Below are 20,035 nucleotides of genomic sequence, written 5' to 3' on the forward strand. Positions count from 1 at the left end.
CTCCTCCGCACACTCCAGTGGCTTCCAGTTGAAGCTCGCATCCACTACAAGACCATGGTGCTTACCTATGGAACAGCAAGAGGAACTGGCCATCCCTTACCAACACTCTGTTCTGCCACCTCAGGTCTCTTGGCCCTCCCACACCTACAGGAGGGAAGCTCCCACTCAGCCCAGACTTGAGATGAACATGAGTACATTACGTATTGTAGTGATTGAGGGAACAGTGCAAGTTTAAGATGCGCAGCATGAAATTGGGTCACCATGACCAAAAGCAGTGACCGTAACTACTGCTCCAAGAAAACTGATTTCCTAAGGGAACTAGCTATCGGTCATATCAATGGCAGTTTGTGTCTTTCAACCATAAGATAACTTATTTGATCAAATTAAAATGAAACAAAATGCACACAATTCAACCATCATTCAGACTCCATCTATCAAGCTAGGGAATGTGAAAAGCATCCTTAAGGACTTATTTTTCCCCCCGTGTAGACTTATACGTACCGAGTCCATCAGGAGGACGTAGTCCCGACTCCCCCCGAAGACAACCACATCACTATCCTTGCCCCGACAGGCCGAATGCCACAACCTATGGAGGTATACCATGTTCAGACAACTTTTTGTTTTGTTTTATTGAATAAAATAAATATCTGCTCACTAATTGGTGGCACCTAACGAATAAAGAAATAAAAAACACGCCACCTCTGCACAGAGGTGGCGTGTTACTGGAAATTAGGCTAATGTCAGTGAGAATATGCACACACAGTGGCTCGATGGCCTTCCCCTACCTGGGCTTGTCATGGTGTAGGTGATCCATCTCTCTCCATGTATTTGTCTGAGTGTCAAACTCCCATCCGTCACCTAAAGGAAAGATATGTATAAGATTTTTTTTTTACAAACCACCTTCAATATATGTCATTCTTTACAAAAGCGCTACTCTCGGAAACCCAGAACTAAAATCTTCAGTAATGCCATCAGAGGCTGGATTAAGTTCTGGGTGCAGACACGTTAGGAAAAAAATACGAGAATGAGGGGCGGAAGCAAGGCGGTAGCTCTACCCCCCTCTCTTTGCAAGTTACAGTCTATGGGCCAATTGTGCCACCCACTTCCTAAAGTCAAAAGATGTGAACACCTGCGAAATTGTGATTTGTCCAAATGATCAGTGGTGATAAATCTGCGCAGCGGAACAAAGTTCCTCGTTAGTCATCGCGTCCCACAGTCTGTTGACAGATGCTAAAATACCAGTTATGTTACATTCGTCTGTCCACGAGAGATTACAAAAGCACTTTAGCATTTTAGAAAGACGTAAGTGCTATAAAGGACCGATGGGGCTGTTATGAATCCTTATTACACCCATAATGCATTAGGGTTTGATAAAAATGGAATTTAAAAAAACTAAACGAATGCATCTATTTGTTGATTCAATGAGGTAAACTTTTGTTTGACAACTAGCCTGGTAAACAAAAGTGAGTGTAGCACTTGGTCTGGTTTACCCAGGCTAGCCTCAGACTTACTTAAAGAATCACCGGTGATACTCAGCCCACCAAACAAGAAGAGGGTGTGGTCAGACACTGGGGTCAGGGTGTGCATGGAACGCCCCACGGGCACCAAAGACGAGGGCAAGTCACTGGAGGAATGCAGAGTGTTTTACCCAAACACACAGATATAGCACGAAACACATGCTAACAAGGTCAAAAGTTCTTACAGAGACGAGCCCCTGGTTGTTGTAGGTTGAGTAAACATATTAGATCTAACAGTCTTGAGGCACGCTAGAGACCCAGGTTCAAACCCATTGAGTCACATACTTTATATAGATATAGAGTAAATGAGCTTACATCCGTGTCCATATCCAGGTGTCAAGATCCAGACAGTGGATGTCCAAATCAGTGTCCTCCTGTCACAAAGATGAAATGTTTTGAAATCACAGGGACATAAGTCAGTCACCATCAGCAAATCCTTGGTCTCAATCCTCCTCACAAGACGCCACATTGTCAGCTTCTTTTCTCTTCTCCTGATAGGTCAATACAGTTGGCAACCACTGATATAAAGCTGTTCAAAGCAAAGGACCAGAGTTGATTTCAAGATGGCAGATCCAAAAAGAGATGTTGTAGACCACCCATAAACAGCAGGAATCTAATGGTGTCCACTCACCAGACCTCCGCAGATGTAACCTTTGTCCCCCAGGGCGGCGCTGGTGTGGGAGGCTCTAGGAGATGGGGTCTGACCCTACGGAAGGAAGCCAAGAGGGAACGTGTCATCAAGAGTTTTATCAATGTGTCAACAACAGAAAACAAGTGACAAGATAGTTGATACATAGTGATGGTAGATGGGGGTTAGTTACCCTTATACAATGTAAACTAGTAAAAAAAAAAATCATACTTAAATCATGATTAGGGACATGGCAACAATAATAAGATCATTCATTTAATTCACATGAATATAGAAGTACCGCACACACACACTCACATGGGTTTCAGGTTCTTCCCACGTCGCAGTGTGTGTGTCAAATACGTTGACTTCGCTGTTCCAGCCCCAGAACCTAAAGAATGCCGTCCCAATCATTGCCTGAGGAGTTATAACACCCAAGTAAAACATAAACATATGCCATAAACATATTCCAGTATCAGTGAAAATGTAGCGTATTTATATTGTTTGTTTATTTACCCAGGATGATTCATGGACTGTGAAGTTCCTTGAGTTGTTGACCTCTCTTATGGTTTTACATCCATACCCGCCAAAGTAGATGAGCCTATAAAACAATAACACAAAAGATCACTAATGGCACCATCATTACTACATCCAGTTGCTTACTGCTCTACACGTGTATCTATTGATGAATAAAGGCATCTAAAGTAACCCTCTCACATATATTGCAAGCAGTGAAAACAGTGTACACTCACATTTGCATTGTTTTGTCGGTTCACAATACACCCATCACTGGAATCTAGGTCAGTCCTTACTACGAATGGCTATTTTCCTCCCATTGAGATGTAATAAGTAGGTCAATTAGCAAGTAAAATGAGGGATTCCAACTGAGTGAATCTGAATAGGCAGTTAATAGATATTGTCAGCCAGAAGGTGTGAATGTTTGGCGAACAGCTCAAGAGCACCTTTTGTTGTGGGGCTAGCCTTGATGCTAGTAACAATGGGTGTGGGGAGAAGGCTTTAAATGCCCTCTTCCTCTGCATCGTTGTCACATTTCTAGGCCTAACCAGTCTGTCATAAATATAGGGTTGCAAAACTACCGGTAATTTACCAAAGAAAATCAGAATTTTCAATCATTAACAGGTAATCTATGGCAATATATGGTCATTTATACTTGAATAATATATTTTTTATATTTGTGTCCATGAGTTTCTAATTAATAGACCATATGGTTCAAGAGAAAATAGCCTAATGCAAAAAAAGCATCAACCAACAATGCCATTATTTTTCAATTAACACTGCAACTCTTCCAACTATTGACTTTTTTCACATCTGCCATCAGTTTGTCGCTAAAACATTTACAGCAAAGATGTATTGACATTTAATATATATATACACACGTTTTAATAACCTTTATTTAACTTCTTTGATATAGGTCGCAGCATTTTCACGTGCCCATAGTGAACTGCCTCCTACTCTGTCCCAGATGCTAATATATGCTTATTAGTATTACTATTGGATAGAAAACACTCTGAAGTTTCTAAAACTGTTTGAATGATGTCTGTGAGTATAACATAACTCATATGGCAGGCAAAAACCTGAGAAAAAATCCAAACAGGAAGTGAGAATTCTGAGAGTGGTCGATGTTAAAGTCATCACTTATTCAATTCCCTGTAATATATGGATCTGTTTGCACTTCCTACGCCTTCCACTAGATGTGGGACCGGATGGGAGGTGTTTGAGTCAGTAGTCTGGCAGATTGCCAGCTCTTGATCACGCGCATTCCTCATGTTATCGCCATGCGTTCCATTACTTATAGAGACTGAAAAGAATGCTCCGGTTGGAACGTTATTGGATATATATGATAACAATATCCTGAAGATTGATTCTCTACTAAGTTTGACCAGTTTATTCGACTTGTAATATAACTTTTTGAAGTTTTCGTCCAACGTTTGCCTGCATCTGCACGAGCGTTTACTACATGTGTACTACACATGCTAGAAAAATTAGCTAATTGGACATAAGTAATGGACATTATCGAACAAAACAACGATTTGTGGAACTAGGATTCCTGGCACTGCATTCTGATGAAGATAATCAAAGGTAAGGGAATATTTATGATGTAATTTCGTATTTCTGTTGACTCAAACATGGCGGAGAAATGTTGTTAAATCTGAGTGCCGTCTCAGATTATTGCATGGTGTGCTTTTTACGTAAAGTTTTTTTAAATCTGACACAGCGGTTGCATTAAGAACAAGTGTATCTTTAATTATATGTAAAACATGTATCTTTCATCAAAGTTTATGATGAGTATTTCTGTTATTTGACGTGGCTCTCTGTAATTATGTTGGAGGCATTTCTGAACATGGCGCCAATGTAAACCAAGATTTGTGGATAGAAATATGCACATTATCGAACAAAACATAAATGTATTGTGTAACATGATGTCATATGAGTGTCTTCTGATGAAGATGTTTAAAGGTTAGTGATTAATTTTATCTCTATTTCTTCATTTTGTTACTAACTTTTGCTGGGAAAATGGCTGTGTTTTTCTGTGGCTATGTACTGAGCTAACATAATTGTTTGGTGTGCTTTCCCCGTAAATCCTTTTTTAAATCAGACATGTTGGCTGGATTCACAACATGTGTAGCTTTAATTTGGTGTCTTTCATGTGTGATTTCATGAAAGATTGATTTTTATAGTAATATATTTGAATTTGGCGTGCTACATTTTTTCTGGATTTTGGCCAAGTGGGACGTTAGCGTCCCACATATCCTAGAGAAGTTAACTAGGCAAGCCAGTTAAGCACAAATTCTTATTTACAATGACGGCCTACCCTGGGGCGGCAGGTAGCCTAGTGGTTAGAGTGTTGGACTAGTAACCGAAAGGTTGCAAGATCGAATCCCCGATCTGACAAGGTAAAAAAAACCTGTCGTTCTACCCCCGGACAAGGCAGTTTAACCCACTGTTCCTAGGCCGTCATTGAAAATAAGAATTTGTTCTTAAATGACTTGCCTAGTTAAATAAAAGGTCAAATAAAAAATAAATACCCCGTAAAATAAGATATTTTATACTGAAACCGTCATATTAAACACCAATGGTATTCACTAAATTGATGGGTATAATAATGTTTTACAGCTTTGTCATTCAATTTTTTATTTAACAATCATCTAATTTTATATATTTTACATGTGATGAAAATTCAATCTAGGCAGAATCTACCGCATACACGAAGCCGATTAGTGAAGGTGCTGGAGGAAAATCCAAAACTGGAGAAACAGCAAAAAGTCAGATGCAATTTCTTTTTTTAATAGAAGCTAAGCTTTCGGTCAGTCAACCATCAGAGCATCTCCACAAACAATAGTGGGACAGGTAAGGCCAAAAAGATGCCCAGAGAAATTTAGACACCTCTAATTATCTGAAGTACCCAAAAAGGCCACTACATGTCATGTGATGAAAATTCCATAAAATCCTTAAAAGTACAAAAACAAAAGTGTGTGTGTGTGTACATTACTTTAGTGCTTGCAGAGATAGCACACTGGCAAAGTTCTGTAGCCATGTTGGTCTTTGTGTGTGTGTGTGTGTTACCATCCTTGTGAGTACCGGAAATCCCCACAACGATAGTACTACAAGGAAAATTCTCCCTCGTGGGTACATTTCCCACAAGTAAAAATACTATTTTAAGCTTAGGAGTTAGGGTTATAATTAGGGTTAGATGTTTAGGGTTAGAGGTTTAGGGTAAGGAGTAACATTTTGAATGGAAATCTATTTAAGGTCCCCACAAGCATAGTAAAACATGATGTGCGTGTGTACCTGTCTCGGTTTACCCAACAGGACTGTTTGTCTCTGGGTGAGGGGGTGTTACCCCCGGCGTCTGTCACTTTCCTCCAGGTGTAGCATCCTTCCAGCAGGTCAACACTGTACAGCTGCAGACAGAGCAACACAGGAACATTACGGTCTCATTTTAACACAAGCAGTGGACTGTTGTTCCATAATGTATCACAGACATAAAAGGTATAGGCTCTGTCCAGAAACAACCCCAACCGCCTAGGCACTTGTGTAGAGACAAGATGATTGCATTTAGGGTGTAAGCAATGTAGCCCTATGTTGGTCTTTGTGTGTGCACACACACATTTTACTATACTTGTGAGTACCAGAAGTCCTCACAAGAATAGTAAACCAACTAAAATTCAGAGAAGTAGTCACATTTTGCTGGTCCCCACTTGCTGGTCCCCACGTCGACAACTACTGTGATTATTATTATTTGACCATGCTGGTCATTTATGAACATTTGAACATCTTGGCCATGTTCTGTTATAATCTCCACCCAGCACAGCCAGAAGAGGACTGGCCACTCCTCATAGCCTGGTTCCTCTCTAGGTTTCTTCCTATAGGTTCTGGCCTTTCTAGGGAGTTTTTCCTAGCCACCGTGCTTCTACACCTGCATTGCTTGCTGTTTGGGGTTTTAGGCTGGGTTTCTGTACAGCACTTTGAGATATCAGCTGATGTACGAAGGGCTATATAAATAAATTTGATTTGATTAAAAAGGCCATTTGAGGCTTAGTGGTTTAGTTTAGGGTAAGGTTTAGGAGTTAGGGAAAATAGGACTTTGAATGGGAATCAATGGCCCCCAAAAAGTCAAGTATAGTAAGACAGCTGTGTGTGTGTGTGTGTGTCAATTTTGATCCTTAAATGATCTCAACGCCAATGCCTGCTTTCTGAGTGAATATAGAGATGCTTTCACTCTGTTTTACAGAGACTTGGTTAGCTGATGAGATTTCTAATGTGCTGAAATTGAATGGATTTTATGGTCCCATTCACGCAGAGCGCGACCTGGCATCACCGGAGGAGGGGGTGTGTTTCTACATAAACCAACGCTGGTGTTCATCCATAAATATCAAGCGCAAAAGATGTCGAAATGTTAGGCATCTCATTGCGCCATTTCAGTGTTTATCCCAACTGTTTATGTACCAGCCACAGCATACTACTACAATTGCTGCTAACATCACCTACCAATTTGTCTCCTGAAGATTTTAACTCCTGCTCATGTCACACTGACCTACAAAACTATGAAAAATATGTTACTTGTAGCACAAGGGGAGATAGGGAATTAGACTTGTGTTATGATAATGTTAACAGGGCATATAAGTCACTACAGAAGCCTCCAGTACTACTAAAATACAATCAGGGGCAGGAAAAGTATAGGAAAGGGCAGTACAGATATGGTCAGATGAAGCGACAGATCAAACAAAAATCGTATTTGTCACATGCGCCGAATACAACAGGTGTAGACTTTACCGTGAAATGCTTACTTACAAGCCCTTAACTAACAATGCAGTTCAAGATATAGAGTTAAGAAAATATTTACTGAATAAACTAAAGTAATAACAATAACGAGGCTATATACAGGGGGTACCGGTACCGAGTCAATGTGTGGGATTAAAGGTAATATGTAAAGTGACTATGCACTTTACAAGTGGGTGGGGGGTCAATATAAATAGCCTGCAAGGATGTTTTTCCTTGTACAAATTGGGACATTATCAGTATCAGCAGAGACTGCATACAGCCATTTCTGTGAGGGCATATTAATCCCCACAAAGATGGTGAAATGCTATCCAAATAACAAGCCTTGGATTAGTGCAGAGCTGAAACAGACATCCCTTTCTGCTGGCAACCAAAAGGAAGTGAAAACTGCAAGGGACCATTAAAACAACAAATAGCCCAGGCTAAAGACAACTAGAAAAAGAAAGTGGAAACCAAGGGACGGCTACTGAAGGAATGCTCAGATGAGAGTGCAAAAGATGTCTGCCAGTTCCTTAAAGTGGAACTTACAATGTTTTAAGTACTTTGCAGATATGAAAACAGACAAATCATATCACTCCAAAATATAAATGTCCTAGTTATGCTACAAATCAACTTTAAACAGGTAAAAAAAAAGGTTATTTCTATTTGACTCAACATTCCATGATGTACACTAAGGCATTGTAGGCAGAAAAGATGGATGCAGCTCAAAGCATGATTAATATAATTCACCAATACATTTCTTGGTAGTCCAAAAATATATTGCTATCAGGTTTCTTAATTCAAAGACTCAATCGTGGACTCTTACTGACAGTTATGGCTGCTTAGCGTCATGTACTGTTGCCTCTACCTTCTTGCCCTTTGTGCTGTTGTCTGTGCCCAATAATGTTTGTACCATGTTTTGTTGCTACCATGTTGTTGTCATGTTGTGTTGCTGCCATGCTATGTTGTTGTCTTAGGTCTCTATGTAGTGTTGTGGCGTCTCTTGTCATGATGTGCGTTTTGTTCTATATTTTATTTGCAATCCCAGCCTTTTGGTAGGCCATCATTGTAAATAAAAATGTGTTCTCGTATCGTTTTTTTCGGTAGCTACACAACTAGAGATGCACGTGTCATTTGGTTAGCTAGCAAGAAATGTGAATCGCTCTTTTCCCCAGCTAGCACAGTGGATCTGGGCCGATTCCGGCTGAGAGTCAGACTTGGCCGACGTCATGTGGCCCGAGTCTGGGCCGCCTTAGGCAGTATTACTCATGGCTAGGAGGAAGGGATTGAGCTCGGGCCGATTCCGGTGTGAGTTATCGGGCCCAAATGTATTACTTGGGTCTCGAGCCAATTCCACTGCATCGCAGTGCAAACTGCGTTACTACAGATGCTAGTTCGATACCCGTGCCGGCCGTGACCGGGAGACCCATGAGGCGACGCACAATTGGCCCAGCGTCAACCGAGTTAGGGGAGGGTTTGGCAGGACGGGATGTCCTTGTCCCATCACGCTGTAGCGACTCCTGTGGTGGGCCAGGCACAGGCAAGCTGACACTGTTTCCTCCGACATAACATTTTTTTTATGGTGAATGGGTATAATTTGCATGCATAAAATGTATAATAGTAATATTGAAAATTACTAAATCAGGCCGCTTCTGGGGGGATTCCGGTAGAGGGAAATGGCCTGATGTACTTGGGCCAATTCTGGGCAGTCATTCATTTTGATTCCGGGGCGAGTCTGACACCCGATTCAATCAGTTCCAGACCCCGGAAGAGGGCCGCTTCTGGGCCGATTCCTCATTTGTAGCTGGGGCTGAACAACTGTTATCCAGTCAGCATTTCTCTTGCGTTTGTAAATTCACTCTGGATAGCTACAGTGGGGCAAAAAAGTATTTAGTCAGCCACCAATTGTGCAAGTTCTCCCACTTAAAAAGATGAGAGAGGCCTGTAATTTTCATCATAGGTACACTTCAACTATGACAGACAAAATGAGGGAAAAAAATCCAGAAAATCACATTGTAGGATTTTTAATGAATTTATTTGCAAATTATGGTGGAAAATAAGTATTTGGTCAATAACAAAAGTTTATCTCAATACTTTGTTATATACCCTTTGTTGGCAATGACAGAGGTCAAACGTTTTCTGTAAGTCTTCACAAGGTTTTCACACACTGTTGCTGGTATTTTGGCCCATTCCTCCATGCAGATCTCCTCTAGAGCAGTGATGTTTTGGGGCTGTTGCTGGGCAACACGGACTTTCAACTCCCTCCAAAGATTTTCTATGGGGTTGAGATCTGGAGACTGGCTAGGCCACTCCAGGACCTTGAAATGCTTCTTACGAAGACACTCCTTCGTTGCCCGGGCGGTGTGTTTGGGATCATTGTCATGCTGAAAGACCCAGCCACGTTTCATCTTCAATGCCCTTGCTGATGGAAGGAGGTTTTCACTCAAAATCTCACGATACATGGCCCCATTCATTCTTTTCTTTACACGGATCAGTCGTCCTGGTCCCTTTGCAGAAAAACAGCCCCAAAGCATGATGTTTCTTCCCCCATGCTTCACAGTAGGTATGGTGTTCTTTGGATGCAACTCAGCATTCTTTGTCTTCCAAACACGACGAGTTGAGTTTACCAAAAAGTTATATTTTGGTTTCATCTGACCATATGACATTCTCCCAATCTTCTTCTGGATCATCCAAATGCTCTCTAGCAAACTTCAGACGGGCCTGGACATGTACTGGCTTAAGCAGGGGGACACGTCTGGCACTGCAGGATTTGAGTCCCTGGCGGCGTAGTGTGTTACTGATGGTAGGCTTTGTTACTTTGGTCCCAGCTCTCTGCAGGTCATTCACTAGGTCCCCCCGTGTGGTTCTGGGATTTTTGCTCACCGTTCTTGTGATCATTTTCACCCCACGGGGTGAGATCTTGCGTGGAGCCCCAGATCGAGGGAGATTATCAGTGGTCTTGTATGTCTTCCATTTCCTAATAATTGCTCCCACAGTTGATTTCTTCAAACCAAGCTGCTTACCTATTGCAGATTCAGTCTTCCCAGCCTGGTGCAGGTCTACAATTTTGTTTCTGGTGTCCTTTGACAGCTCTTTGGTCTTGGCCATAGTTGAGTTTGGAGTGTGATTGTTTGAGGTTGTGGACAGGTGTCTTTTATACTGATAACAAGTTCAAACAGGTGCCATTAATACAGGTAACGAGTGGAGGACAGAGGAGCCTCTTAAAGAAGAAGTTACAGGTCTGTGAGAGCCAGAAATCTTGCTGACCAAATACTTATTTTCCACCATAATTTGCAAATAAATTAATTAAAAATCCTACAAGGTGATTTTCTGGATTTTTTTTTCTCATATTGTCTGTCATAGTTGAAATGTACCTATGATGAAAATTACAGGCCTCTCTCATCTTTTTAAGTGGGAGAACTTGCACAATTGGTGGCTGACTAAATACTTTTTTGCCCCACTATCTACTTCAATCTCTCTGCTAGTGTGAGTAAAATGGTCAGTGAGGTGTTCTCATTTGTGTCTGGAAGTAGCTAGGTAGCAAGCTAGCCAATTTTAGCCAGTTAGCTTAGATGCTTGTTTGGGACAACGCATGCATTGGCGAGCAAGCTGCAGAGGGACGATCCGGCTATTCCCCACTGTTTATCAGTGCAATTTTGACAGCCAACTAGCTGAAAAGTTTCAGAGGGTTCAACTAATGTTCCTTCGTTAGATTTGATCTTATCTTGCTCTGGCTAGTCGTTGATCTTGTTGTTGATGTGCATACAGGGAAAGACAGCCTACCTTTTTATGGTTGTTTGATCAATAGGACTAAAGTTCCCAAATGAAAATATTTGCAGAAATCAATTGAAGTGTATTTCGTGGCTTTTGCCGAATGTGTTCTAATGATCTATAGTCACGCTTTTGCAAATGCCTGTAAACAAAGTCCAATTCAAAGTGAATGATGGCATGCCCTTGTGGCAAATGGCTTGTTTGCATATAAGCCGGCTACCTCTGATTGGCTATGGCGGACCAGTCTGCCTAGACTCAGGTCCTGGACAAGACAGATGTTTTTATTTACTGCAGTGTCTAATAATTGTGCAAACGCACAGCCACTTTCCCACTCTATATTGCTATAGAATTTTCACAAATTCCTTTGTATAGATACATTCTCAAACATTCTAAGAATTTATGAAAATGTGAAAATGACCATGTCTAAGTGATCGCTTGTCAGAAAATAAATAAAATAGATATAACCATCTTCCTGGGAGTGTATATGAACAGATTTTAATAAGATTTCATGTTGCTAAAATGCAGTCAGTTCCACTTTAACAGCTCCCTCTCAGAACACATGGTTCCCTCACTCTGGAAGACCTCTGAGATCTGACCAGCTCCAAAGGAGAACAACCCAGCGGAACTGAATGAATACCACCCTGGGGCAGTTGGGCATAGGACAGATGCAGGCCCAACACACGGTCAGACAGTAGGCCGCAGAGACTTTGACTATGTGAAAATGTAAATGTGTGTCGGAACTTTTCCGTACTGCATGTAATATTTTGCGTTGTGTTTTTTTTTTACGCTGATGTCACGAAAGAAATGTTCACGTAAATGGACAATAAAGTTTATTGTATTGTTCATGTCAGTCGTTGTGAAGTGCCTTGAGCGCTTGATGCCAACACGTCTCAGGTCACATGTGAATGGAGCCCTTGACCCAATACAGTTTGTATACAGGAAGAACAGATCAGGGGAGGATGCAGTCTTGACGGTGTTGCACCGCACCGTGAAACATTGTCGTGATCCACGGTATGGATAGCCACGCTAGCTAGGTATCAACAGCCAATCCAGTACGGGCTGGAAGCTATAGTGAGCTTCGATTGGGCAATCAAGCTGCAATGAGTATTTGCATAAAGCTCTGCTTTCCCCAATTTAGGGCCTGCCCTGTTCACTCGCCCATGCTTGCGTCGCCCAATGGTCACCCTGCCCACTTCCCTTCCTCCATTGAAAATGAATGGCTTCAACGCCCATATCGTGTTCAACGTGGACAGAGAGGAAAAGCCAACGCGAAAGGATTTACTCCGCCCAAAATCGGTCCACGTTAGATCAGCCCTTTTTATGTGGGTGTCTATGAAAGTGTAAAATTATGTGAGGCTTATTTGAACTAATATACGTTTTGTCATGTTTAGGCTGTTGCAAAATGTACTGATATAAGTGGAAGCACGTGGCATTCCGGCGACTGAGGAAAAACTACTTAGTTGTGCGTGTTGTTCACACGCGTGTCTGCCCTCTCATTGGGTAGAATGGTCCCACCGGATTTCCACTGTCACTCTTGTGTGTGCATCCTTTTCCTGGAATTCTCGTCTGCATTTCAACTGCATGCAGCCTCAACTTCTCTGTGTAAAACGCTAACACCTACAGGTAGACCCCAGCATTATCTTGTGGGTGCTGGACTTCCTGCTGAACAGGGGGCAGTATGCCAAGTTCAACAACACAACATCCCTTCCTACTGGTTCAAAAGAATGAATCTCTCCAGTGCTATTCTCCATACACACCAATGACATGAAAGGCTCAGACAGAGACTGCTTGGCAGTGAAACACGCCGACGACGCCACCCTTGTGGACTTCTCAGATTACACAATGCATTCCCAAACAGAAGTAAACAGTGTTTATGAATGGTGCTATAACAACCTCACACTCAACAAAATAAATGCTCATTGATTTCCAGAGGAAGGCAGAGGAAGCCAGCTATTCCTGGGTGTTGAACAGGTAGAAAGAGCGGGGAGTTTCTAGTATCTGGGTAATATCATGGACAGCACACTCGCTTTTAATGGCAACACTGAAAACATTTTTTTTTTTTATCCAACAACATCTGCACCTCCTATGCAGACTAAGACAACTTTGTGCTTAGTTCCCTCCTGTACTCCCCATTCACCCACGACTGTGTGACCGCACACGACTCCAACACCATCATTAAGTTTGCTGACGACACGACGGTGGTAGTCCTGAACACCAACGACAATGAGAGTGTGTGGTGTGGTGCCAGGTCGACAACCTCTCCCCTCAATGTCAGCAAGACAAAGGAGCTGATTTTTGAACACAGGAAACAGAAGTACGAGCACACCCCCATTCACATCAACGGGGCTGTACTGGAGCGAGTCGAGGGTTTCAAGTTCATCGGTGTCCACATCACTAAGGACCTATCATGGCCCAAACACTAACCCAGTCATGAAGAGGGCACGACAACACTTCTTCCCCCTCAGGAGGCTGAAAATTTGGCATGGGCCCACAGATCCTCAAAAAGTTATTCAGCTGCACCATTGAGAGCATCTTGACTGACTAGGTCACTGCCTGGTATGGCAACTGCTTGGCATCTGACCGCAAGGCGCTACAGAGGGTAGTGCATACAACCCAGTAAATCACTGGAGCTGAGCTCCCTGCCATCCAGGACCTCTATAACAGGCGGTGTCAGAGGAAGGCCTTAAAAATTGTCAAAGACTCCAGCCACCCAAGTCATAGACTGTTCTCTCTGCTACCGCACGGTAAGCGGTTCCGGAGTGCCAGAACCAAAACGCTCCTGAACAGCTTCTTAACCCCAAGCTATAAGACTGCTGAATAGTTAATCAAAATGGCTACCCGGAGTATTTGCATTGACCCCCTATATTTTTTTGCACTGACATACTTGCATTGGCTCTATGCAGACTCACTGGACTCTAGCCTCATTGTAATTTATTGTTTTACTATTTCCTTTAAATTTGTTGCATTTTAAATCTGCATTGTTGGGAAAGGTAAGTAAGCATTTCACGGTAAAGTCTACACCGGTTCGGTTGTATTCGGCGCATGTGACAAATAAAATTGGATTTGAACTGCATGTCAACACCCAGGGTCTTCAGGGAATCTTTGATAGACGGGCAATGGAAAAGGCCAAACGATTCATAGAGGACCCCACACACAACCTTCCCAATATGATTTGAGCTGCTGCCCTCCAGAAGGAGATCTACTTTAAGTACCACTGTTCAGCAAGAATATGAGCAGGTCAAGTTTCATCCCGACGGCCATCAGGCTGCTGAACAGTGGGACATAGGACAGATTCAGGTCCAATACATGGTCGGACAGTAGGCCACAGCAACTGTGAATATGTGTGCATTAACTCTCCAGTTTTTTCTGCATTACGTGTATTATAGTGTATTGTTTTTGTGTATTTGTTTGCAGACTTCACAAAATGAATATCCATGTAAATAGACAAAGTACATTGAATTGTATAGCTTGAATTAAACTTCACAAGGCCGAAGGGCCAGGCAGATTACCAGGACGTGTACTTCAAGCATGACCAACTGGAAAGTGTTTTCACTGACATTTTCAACCAGTCCCTGACGGAGTCTGTAATACCAACATGTTTCAAGCAGACCACCATAGTCCCTGTGCCCAAGAACATGAAGGTAACCTGCCTAAATGACTACCGACCCATAGCACTCACATCTGTAGCCATGAAGTGCATTGAAAGGCTGGTCGTGGCTCACATCAACACCGTTATCCCAGAAACCCTAGACCCACTCCAATTTGCATACCGCCCCAACAGATCTACAGATGATGCAATCTTTATTGCACTCAACACTGCCCTTTCCCACCCGGACAAAAGGAACATCTGTGAGAATGCTATTCATTGACCACAGCTCAGCATTCAACACCATAGCGCCCTCAAAGCTCATCACTAAGCAAAGGACCCTGAGAATAAACACCTCCCTCTGCAACTGGATTCTGGAATTCCTGACGGGCCGCCCCCAGGTGGTAAGGGTAGGGAACAACACATCCGCCATGCTGATCCTCAACACGGGGACCCCTCAGGAGTGCGTGCTCAGTCCCTTCCTGTACTCCCTGTTCACCCATGACTGCATGGCCAGGCACGACTCCAACACCATCATCAAGTTTGCCGATAACACAACAGTGGTAGGCCTGATCACCGACAATGATGAGACAGCCTATAGGCAGGAGGTCAGAGAACTGGCCATGTGGTGCCAGGACAACAACCTCTCCCTCAATGTGATCAAGACAAAGGAGATGATTGTGGACTACAGGAAAAGGAGGACCAAGCATGCCCCCATTCTCATCGACGGGGTTGTAGTGGAACAGGTTGAGAGCTTCAAGGTCCTTGGTGTCCACATCACCAACAAACGATCATGGTCCAAACACACTAAGACAGTTGTAAAGAGGGCACGACAAAGCCTATTCCCCCTCAGGAGACAAAAGATTTGGCATGGGTCCTCAGATCCTCAAAAGGTCCTACAGCTGCACCATCGAGAGCATCCTGACTGGTTGCGTCACTGTCTGGTATGGCAACTGCTCGGCCTCCGACCACAAGGCACTACAGAGGGTAGTGCGTACAGCCCAGTACATCACCGGGGCCAAGCTTCCTGCCATCCAGGACCTCTATACCAGGCGGTTTCAGAGGAAGGCCAAAGACTCCAGCCACCCTAGTCATAAACTGTTCTCTCTGCTACCGCACGGCAAGCAGTACCAGAGCGCCAAGTCTACGTCCAAAAGGCTTCTTAACAGCTTCTACCCCCAAGCCATAAGACACCTGAACATCTAATCAAAGGGCTACCCAGACCCCTCTTTTACGCTGCAGCTACTCTCAGTTTATAATCTATGCATAGTCACTTTAACTCTATCTACATGTACATAATACCTCGACTAATCGGTGCCCCCGCACATTGACTCTGTACCGGTACCCCCTGTATTTAGCCTCGCTTGTTATTTTACTGCTGCTGTTAAATTATTTGTTACTTTTATTTTCTATTTTCTGCTTAACACTTTTTTTTCTTAAAACTTCTTAAAGAATTGTTGGTTAAGGGCTTGTAAGTAAGCATTTCACTGTAAGGTCTACATCTGTTGTATTCGGCGCATGTGATAAATAAAGTTTGATTTGACTTTGCCAATCAGCGAGCAAGGTGGAGCTACTACCATACTGCTTATGCCTATCAAATTATTATTAGTGTAGAAACTACCACGAAAGTTTTGTTTTCTTGTCATACCAAAAAAAACATATATTTAACTTTCCCAAGCCCGGATTTAATGGTCTACCAAAGATCATTTCGAAATCCCTTTCACAAAGTCAGCTTCCAATTCACTTCCAATCGACAAGCAGCCACATTCTCATGAACACAGTTCATACGAATAACACTAATACATTCCTGGCTTTTTCTCTGTCTGCACTTCTCTGATATCAAGTTACAGCCCAGGCTGCATGTCACAAATAGTTTTCATAACAATGCTACGTGGCCATGAGCAAAACAAAACACGTCCAACAGCTTTTGGCCTTTCTTGGTTCTCTTAATAGGCCCCTATCAATCACACAATCTGATCGGAGGTCAGAAAGGATACAGCTGGGTAAAGGCATCCGCATACATAGGTTTGTTTGCTCCTTGCTGAACTTAGCTAAGAAAGTGAACGTTTGTGCTCGCATACTCCCCTAAAATAACGTCGCTTGGATAACAAGAAAAAAGCAGTAATACTACCGTTTGTCCCTCTTGAGACACTGTAGCAAAAGTAAAACTTCTTCAAAATAGTCTGAATTAATAACATTTTGTCATTCATTTTGACATTTTTGCTGGGATGGTCATAGTCACGCAATTTTACATTAAAACGTTTGGTGCAGTATTTCTCAAGTGAAAAAATGTGCATGAAAACGGGTCGTCTGTCGTTGAATGACAACAAACACTTAATTGAAGAATCGCTACTGTTGACCAATCGCAGACAAAGAGGCGTAGACTTTGGCTCCAGAACTTTACACATGCATGAACAACTGGGGGTTAAAACCCTGCAAAACACCAAAACAGACAAAAATATCACAAAATGTGGTCAAAATATATGCGGAAACTGTTTTGACTCAATCAAACGGTAAGCTTTAGGGTGACCTGATCCTAGGTCAGCGGGTGGATAATTGCTGTCTTGGGGAGGGTGGGGTGGGGGGGTAAGAGAAAAGGGGGGCGATTCTTACCTGGTTGGTGTGTCCATTTTGGTCACACCCTCCAAACACGTAGAGAGTGCCGTTGTGATAAGAACCGCAGGCGCCTGATAAGGCCGGAGGGATTTCTCCCTCCATCCCCCTTCGCTCCCTGACACACACACACACACACATATACACGCAAATGAAAGCTCCGTAGTGTGTATGTCTGGGGGGGTGGGTAGTGTGTATGTCTGGGGGGGTAGTGTGTGTTGGGGGAGGCGGCATTATCACAAACACAAAAAACAAAAAAAGGGAAGAGTGATAGCCTTTCTTGTGTACATGCTACAGCACTGCAAACCTGGTCAAGTAAGTTAAGATATTAACGAGCAATAAACAATGAATTACAAAGAAGGGTCAACAGCAGCGGGCAGGTGAATCATTTCATTTTAGAATAATTGAAAGAAATGAACAATGACTAAAGAGCTTGAGTCCAACAGGAAACAGACATTAAGATTATTATGAGACTCTTACCATATTCCACTCTCCAAATCACACAGCCAAATCTCATCACTGGGTAACTGTGTTTCTGTTCCAGAGACTGACTGTCATGGGACATCAAAAAAACAACATCTACTGTCAATAAGATAGTGTAACACTCTATTGAAACATTGTAGCAATTCACACAATAGGCTAAACCTACTAAATGTTTCGGCAGTGGTAACATTAATAAAACGGAAAAGGTAGCCCAACATCACACCTTATTGTCCAAAGACCTTACATGTTCTGTTTAGAGGCAAATTGGCTTTGGCAGCTAAAACAACCAAATACTCAATCTCATAAATAGGGTCTCAATTGCGGTACGGCTCTAGCAACATAAAGCCCTCAACTTTTTTTTCTTGTATATATATACATACACTGTTTTAACCAGTTTTACAGTTGCAGCAGATTGTATTTTTCAGTGACAAGTTTGTGGCGTCTGTCTTCGTTACACACAGGTGTCCGGAGACGCAGATAACTAATTAACACAGGTAGCCTATGCCTCGGTCTTCCGTTTGTTTTCTGTAAACAAGCGCTGTAATATGCCCGTGTGGGAACCCTAACCCTATAAAAGGTGTGTTGTAATTTCACATTATGTATTATTATTTCTCGCTGTCGGTATGAAAGATAAGTTCATTTTGTTTCCAAAACCGTACTGAAAGCGATGCGTTTGAAAGTTAATAACGAGATTTGAAGCTCAAAAAAACTTCCCCGGCTATAAGATATTATCGTCGATAGGAGCTGAATATGGGTTACGTCTATGAATTAGTTAGTGAAAAGAAAGCCGAGTCTATCAACTCCACGATGTAGGCCTACATCGCGAGAGAAACCGCGAGGGAAAAGGTATCTGAACATATTAAATGTGATGCCTATAGAGTTTTGCTCAAATGCGGCTTAAAAAATATATATATACTTTGCCCCATGTAACCTTACCTTACAGCCTCCCCACACATAAAGAAAGCTCCCTTCCACGAATGCAGTGTGATCACTCCGCTCCAGCGAGTTCAACATCTCGACACCGGTTCCTGTATCCATCATCTACTGCGACTAAAGAAAAGCAACTGTGTGTCTCTCGGTTTTACTTTCTCCAGATCATAGGAATGCTAATGGCTCTGAGATGGGATGGACTTTTTGCTATATGCAAAGGCAAACCGGAGTGTGCAAACGTGCTTTTCAGGATTGTAAACTCCTGGGCCGCGTTTCTATTGTGAAATTTAAATCGTTTCAGAACATTATGTGACTGGGTGAAGGCCGCCGTTAACGGCCGCCGTTAAATCTTCTACATATTTTTTTTAGGCTATAATACACTAGCTATTTTGAATTGATAGAAATAGACACAATATCCTACATTTTATGTCGTATGGTTTAATGATGCACTTCTAATTGTTAATTTTATTAGGCTGAGGTAAAAACCAATATAATAATTATGCTCAGTTTAACATTAGACCAAACACTTAAAATATAGGCTACACGTTTTTCTGTCTTCTAGTAGCCATTGATTGTAAACTCAGCAAAAAAAGAAACGTCCCTTTTTTCAGGACCCTGTCTTTCAAAGATAATTCATAAAAATCCAAATAAATTCACAGATCATCATTGTAAAGGATTTAAACACTGTTTCCCATGCTTGTTCAATGAACCATAAACAATTAATGGACATGCACCTGTGGAACGGTTGTTAAGACACTAACAGCTTACAGACAGTAGGCAATTAAGGTCACAGTTATGAAAACTTAGGACACTAAAGAAGCCTTTCTACTGACTCTGAAAAACACCAAAAGAAAGATGCCCATGGTCCCTGCTCATCCGCATGAATGTGCCTTAGGCATGCTGCAAGGAGGCATGAGGACTGCATATGTGGCAAGGGCAATAAATTGCAATGTCCGTACTGTGAGACGCCTAAGACAGCGCTACAGGGAGACAGGACGGACAGCTGAACATCCTTGCAGTGGCAGACCACGTGTCACAACACCTGTACAGGATCGGTACATGCGAACATCACACCTGCGGGACAGGTACAGGATGGCAACAACAACTGCCTGAGTTACACCAGGAATGCACAATCGCTCCATCAGTGCTCAGACTGTCCGCAATAGGCTAAGAGAGGCTGGACTGAGGGCTTGTAGGCCTGTTGTAAGGCAGGTCCTCACCAGACAT

General features: G+C 42.5%; 1 protein-coding gene across 1 annotated transcript; it reads right to left on the reverse strand.

Moving 5' to 3' along the window:
• Window positions 1-654: 654 nt before the first annotated feature.
• On the reverse strand, window positions 655-18,892 carry LOC120045802 (kelch domain-containing protein 1-like). Its single transcript, XM_038990735.1, has 10 exons — window positions 18,815-18,892; window positions 17,876-17,946; window positions 17,396-17,513; window positions 5,956-6,068; window positions 2,662-2,746; window positions 2,464-2,562; window positions 2,149-2,223; window positions 1,833-1,891; window positions 1,512-1,624; window positions 655-668 (listed from the first exon to the last, which is right to left on the reverse strand). Exons 1-10 carry the CDS (start codon window positions 18,890-18,892, stop codon window positions 655-657), a joined length of 825 nt encoding a protein of 274 aa, XP_038846663.1.
• Between the last annotated feature and the right edge of the window lie 1,143 nt (window positions 18,893-20,035).

This window comes from Salvelinus namaycush, chromosome 4, assembly GCF_016432855.1.
Source record: "Salvelinus namaycush isolate Seneca chromosome 4, SaNama_1.0, whole genome shotgun sequence".
In the NCBI taxonomy this organism is placed as follows: domain Eukaryota; kingdom Metazoa; phylum Chordata; class Actinopteri; order Salmoniformes; family Salmonidae; genus Salvelinus; species Salvelinus namaycush.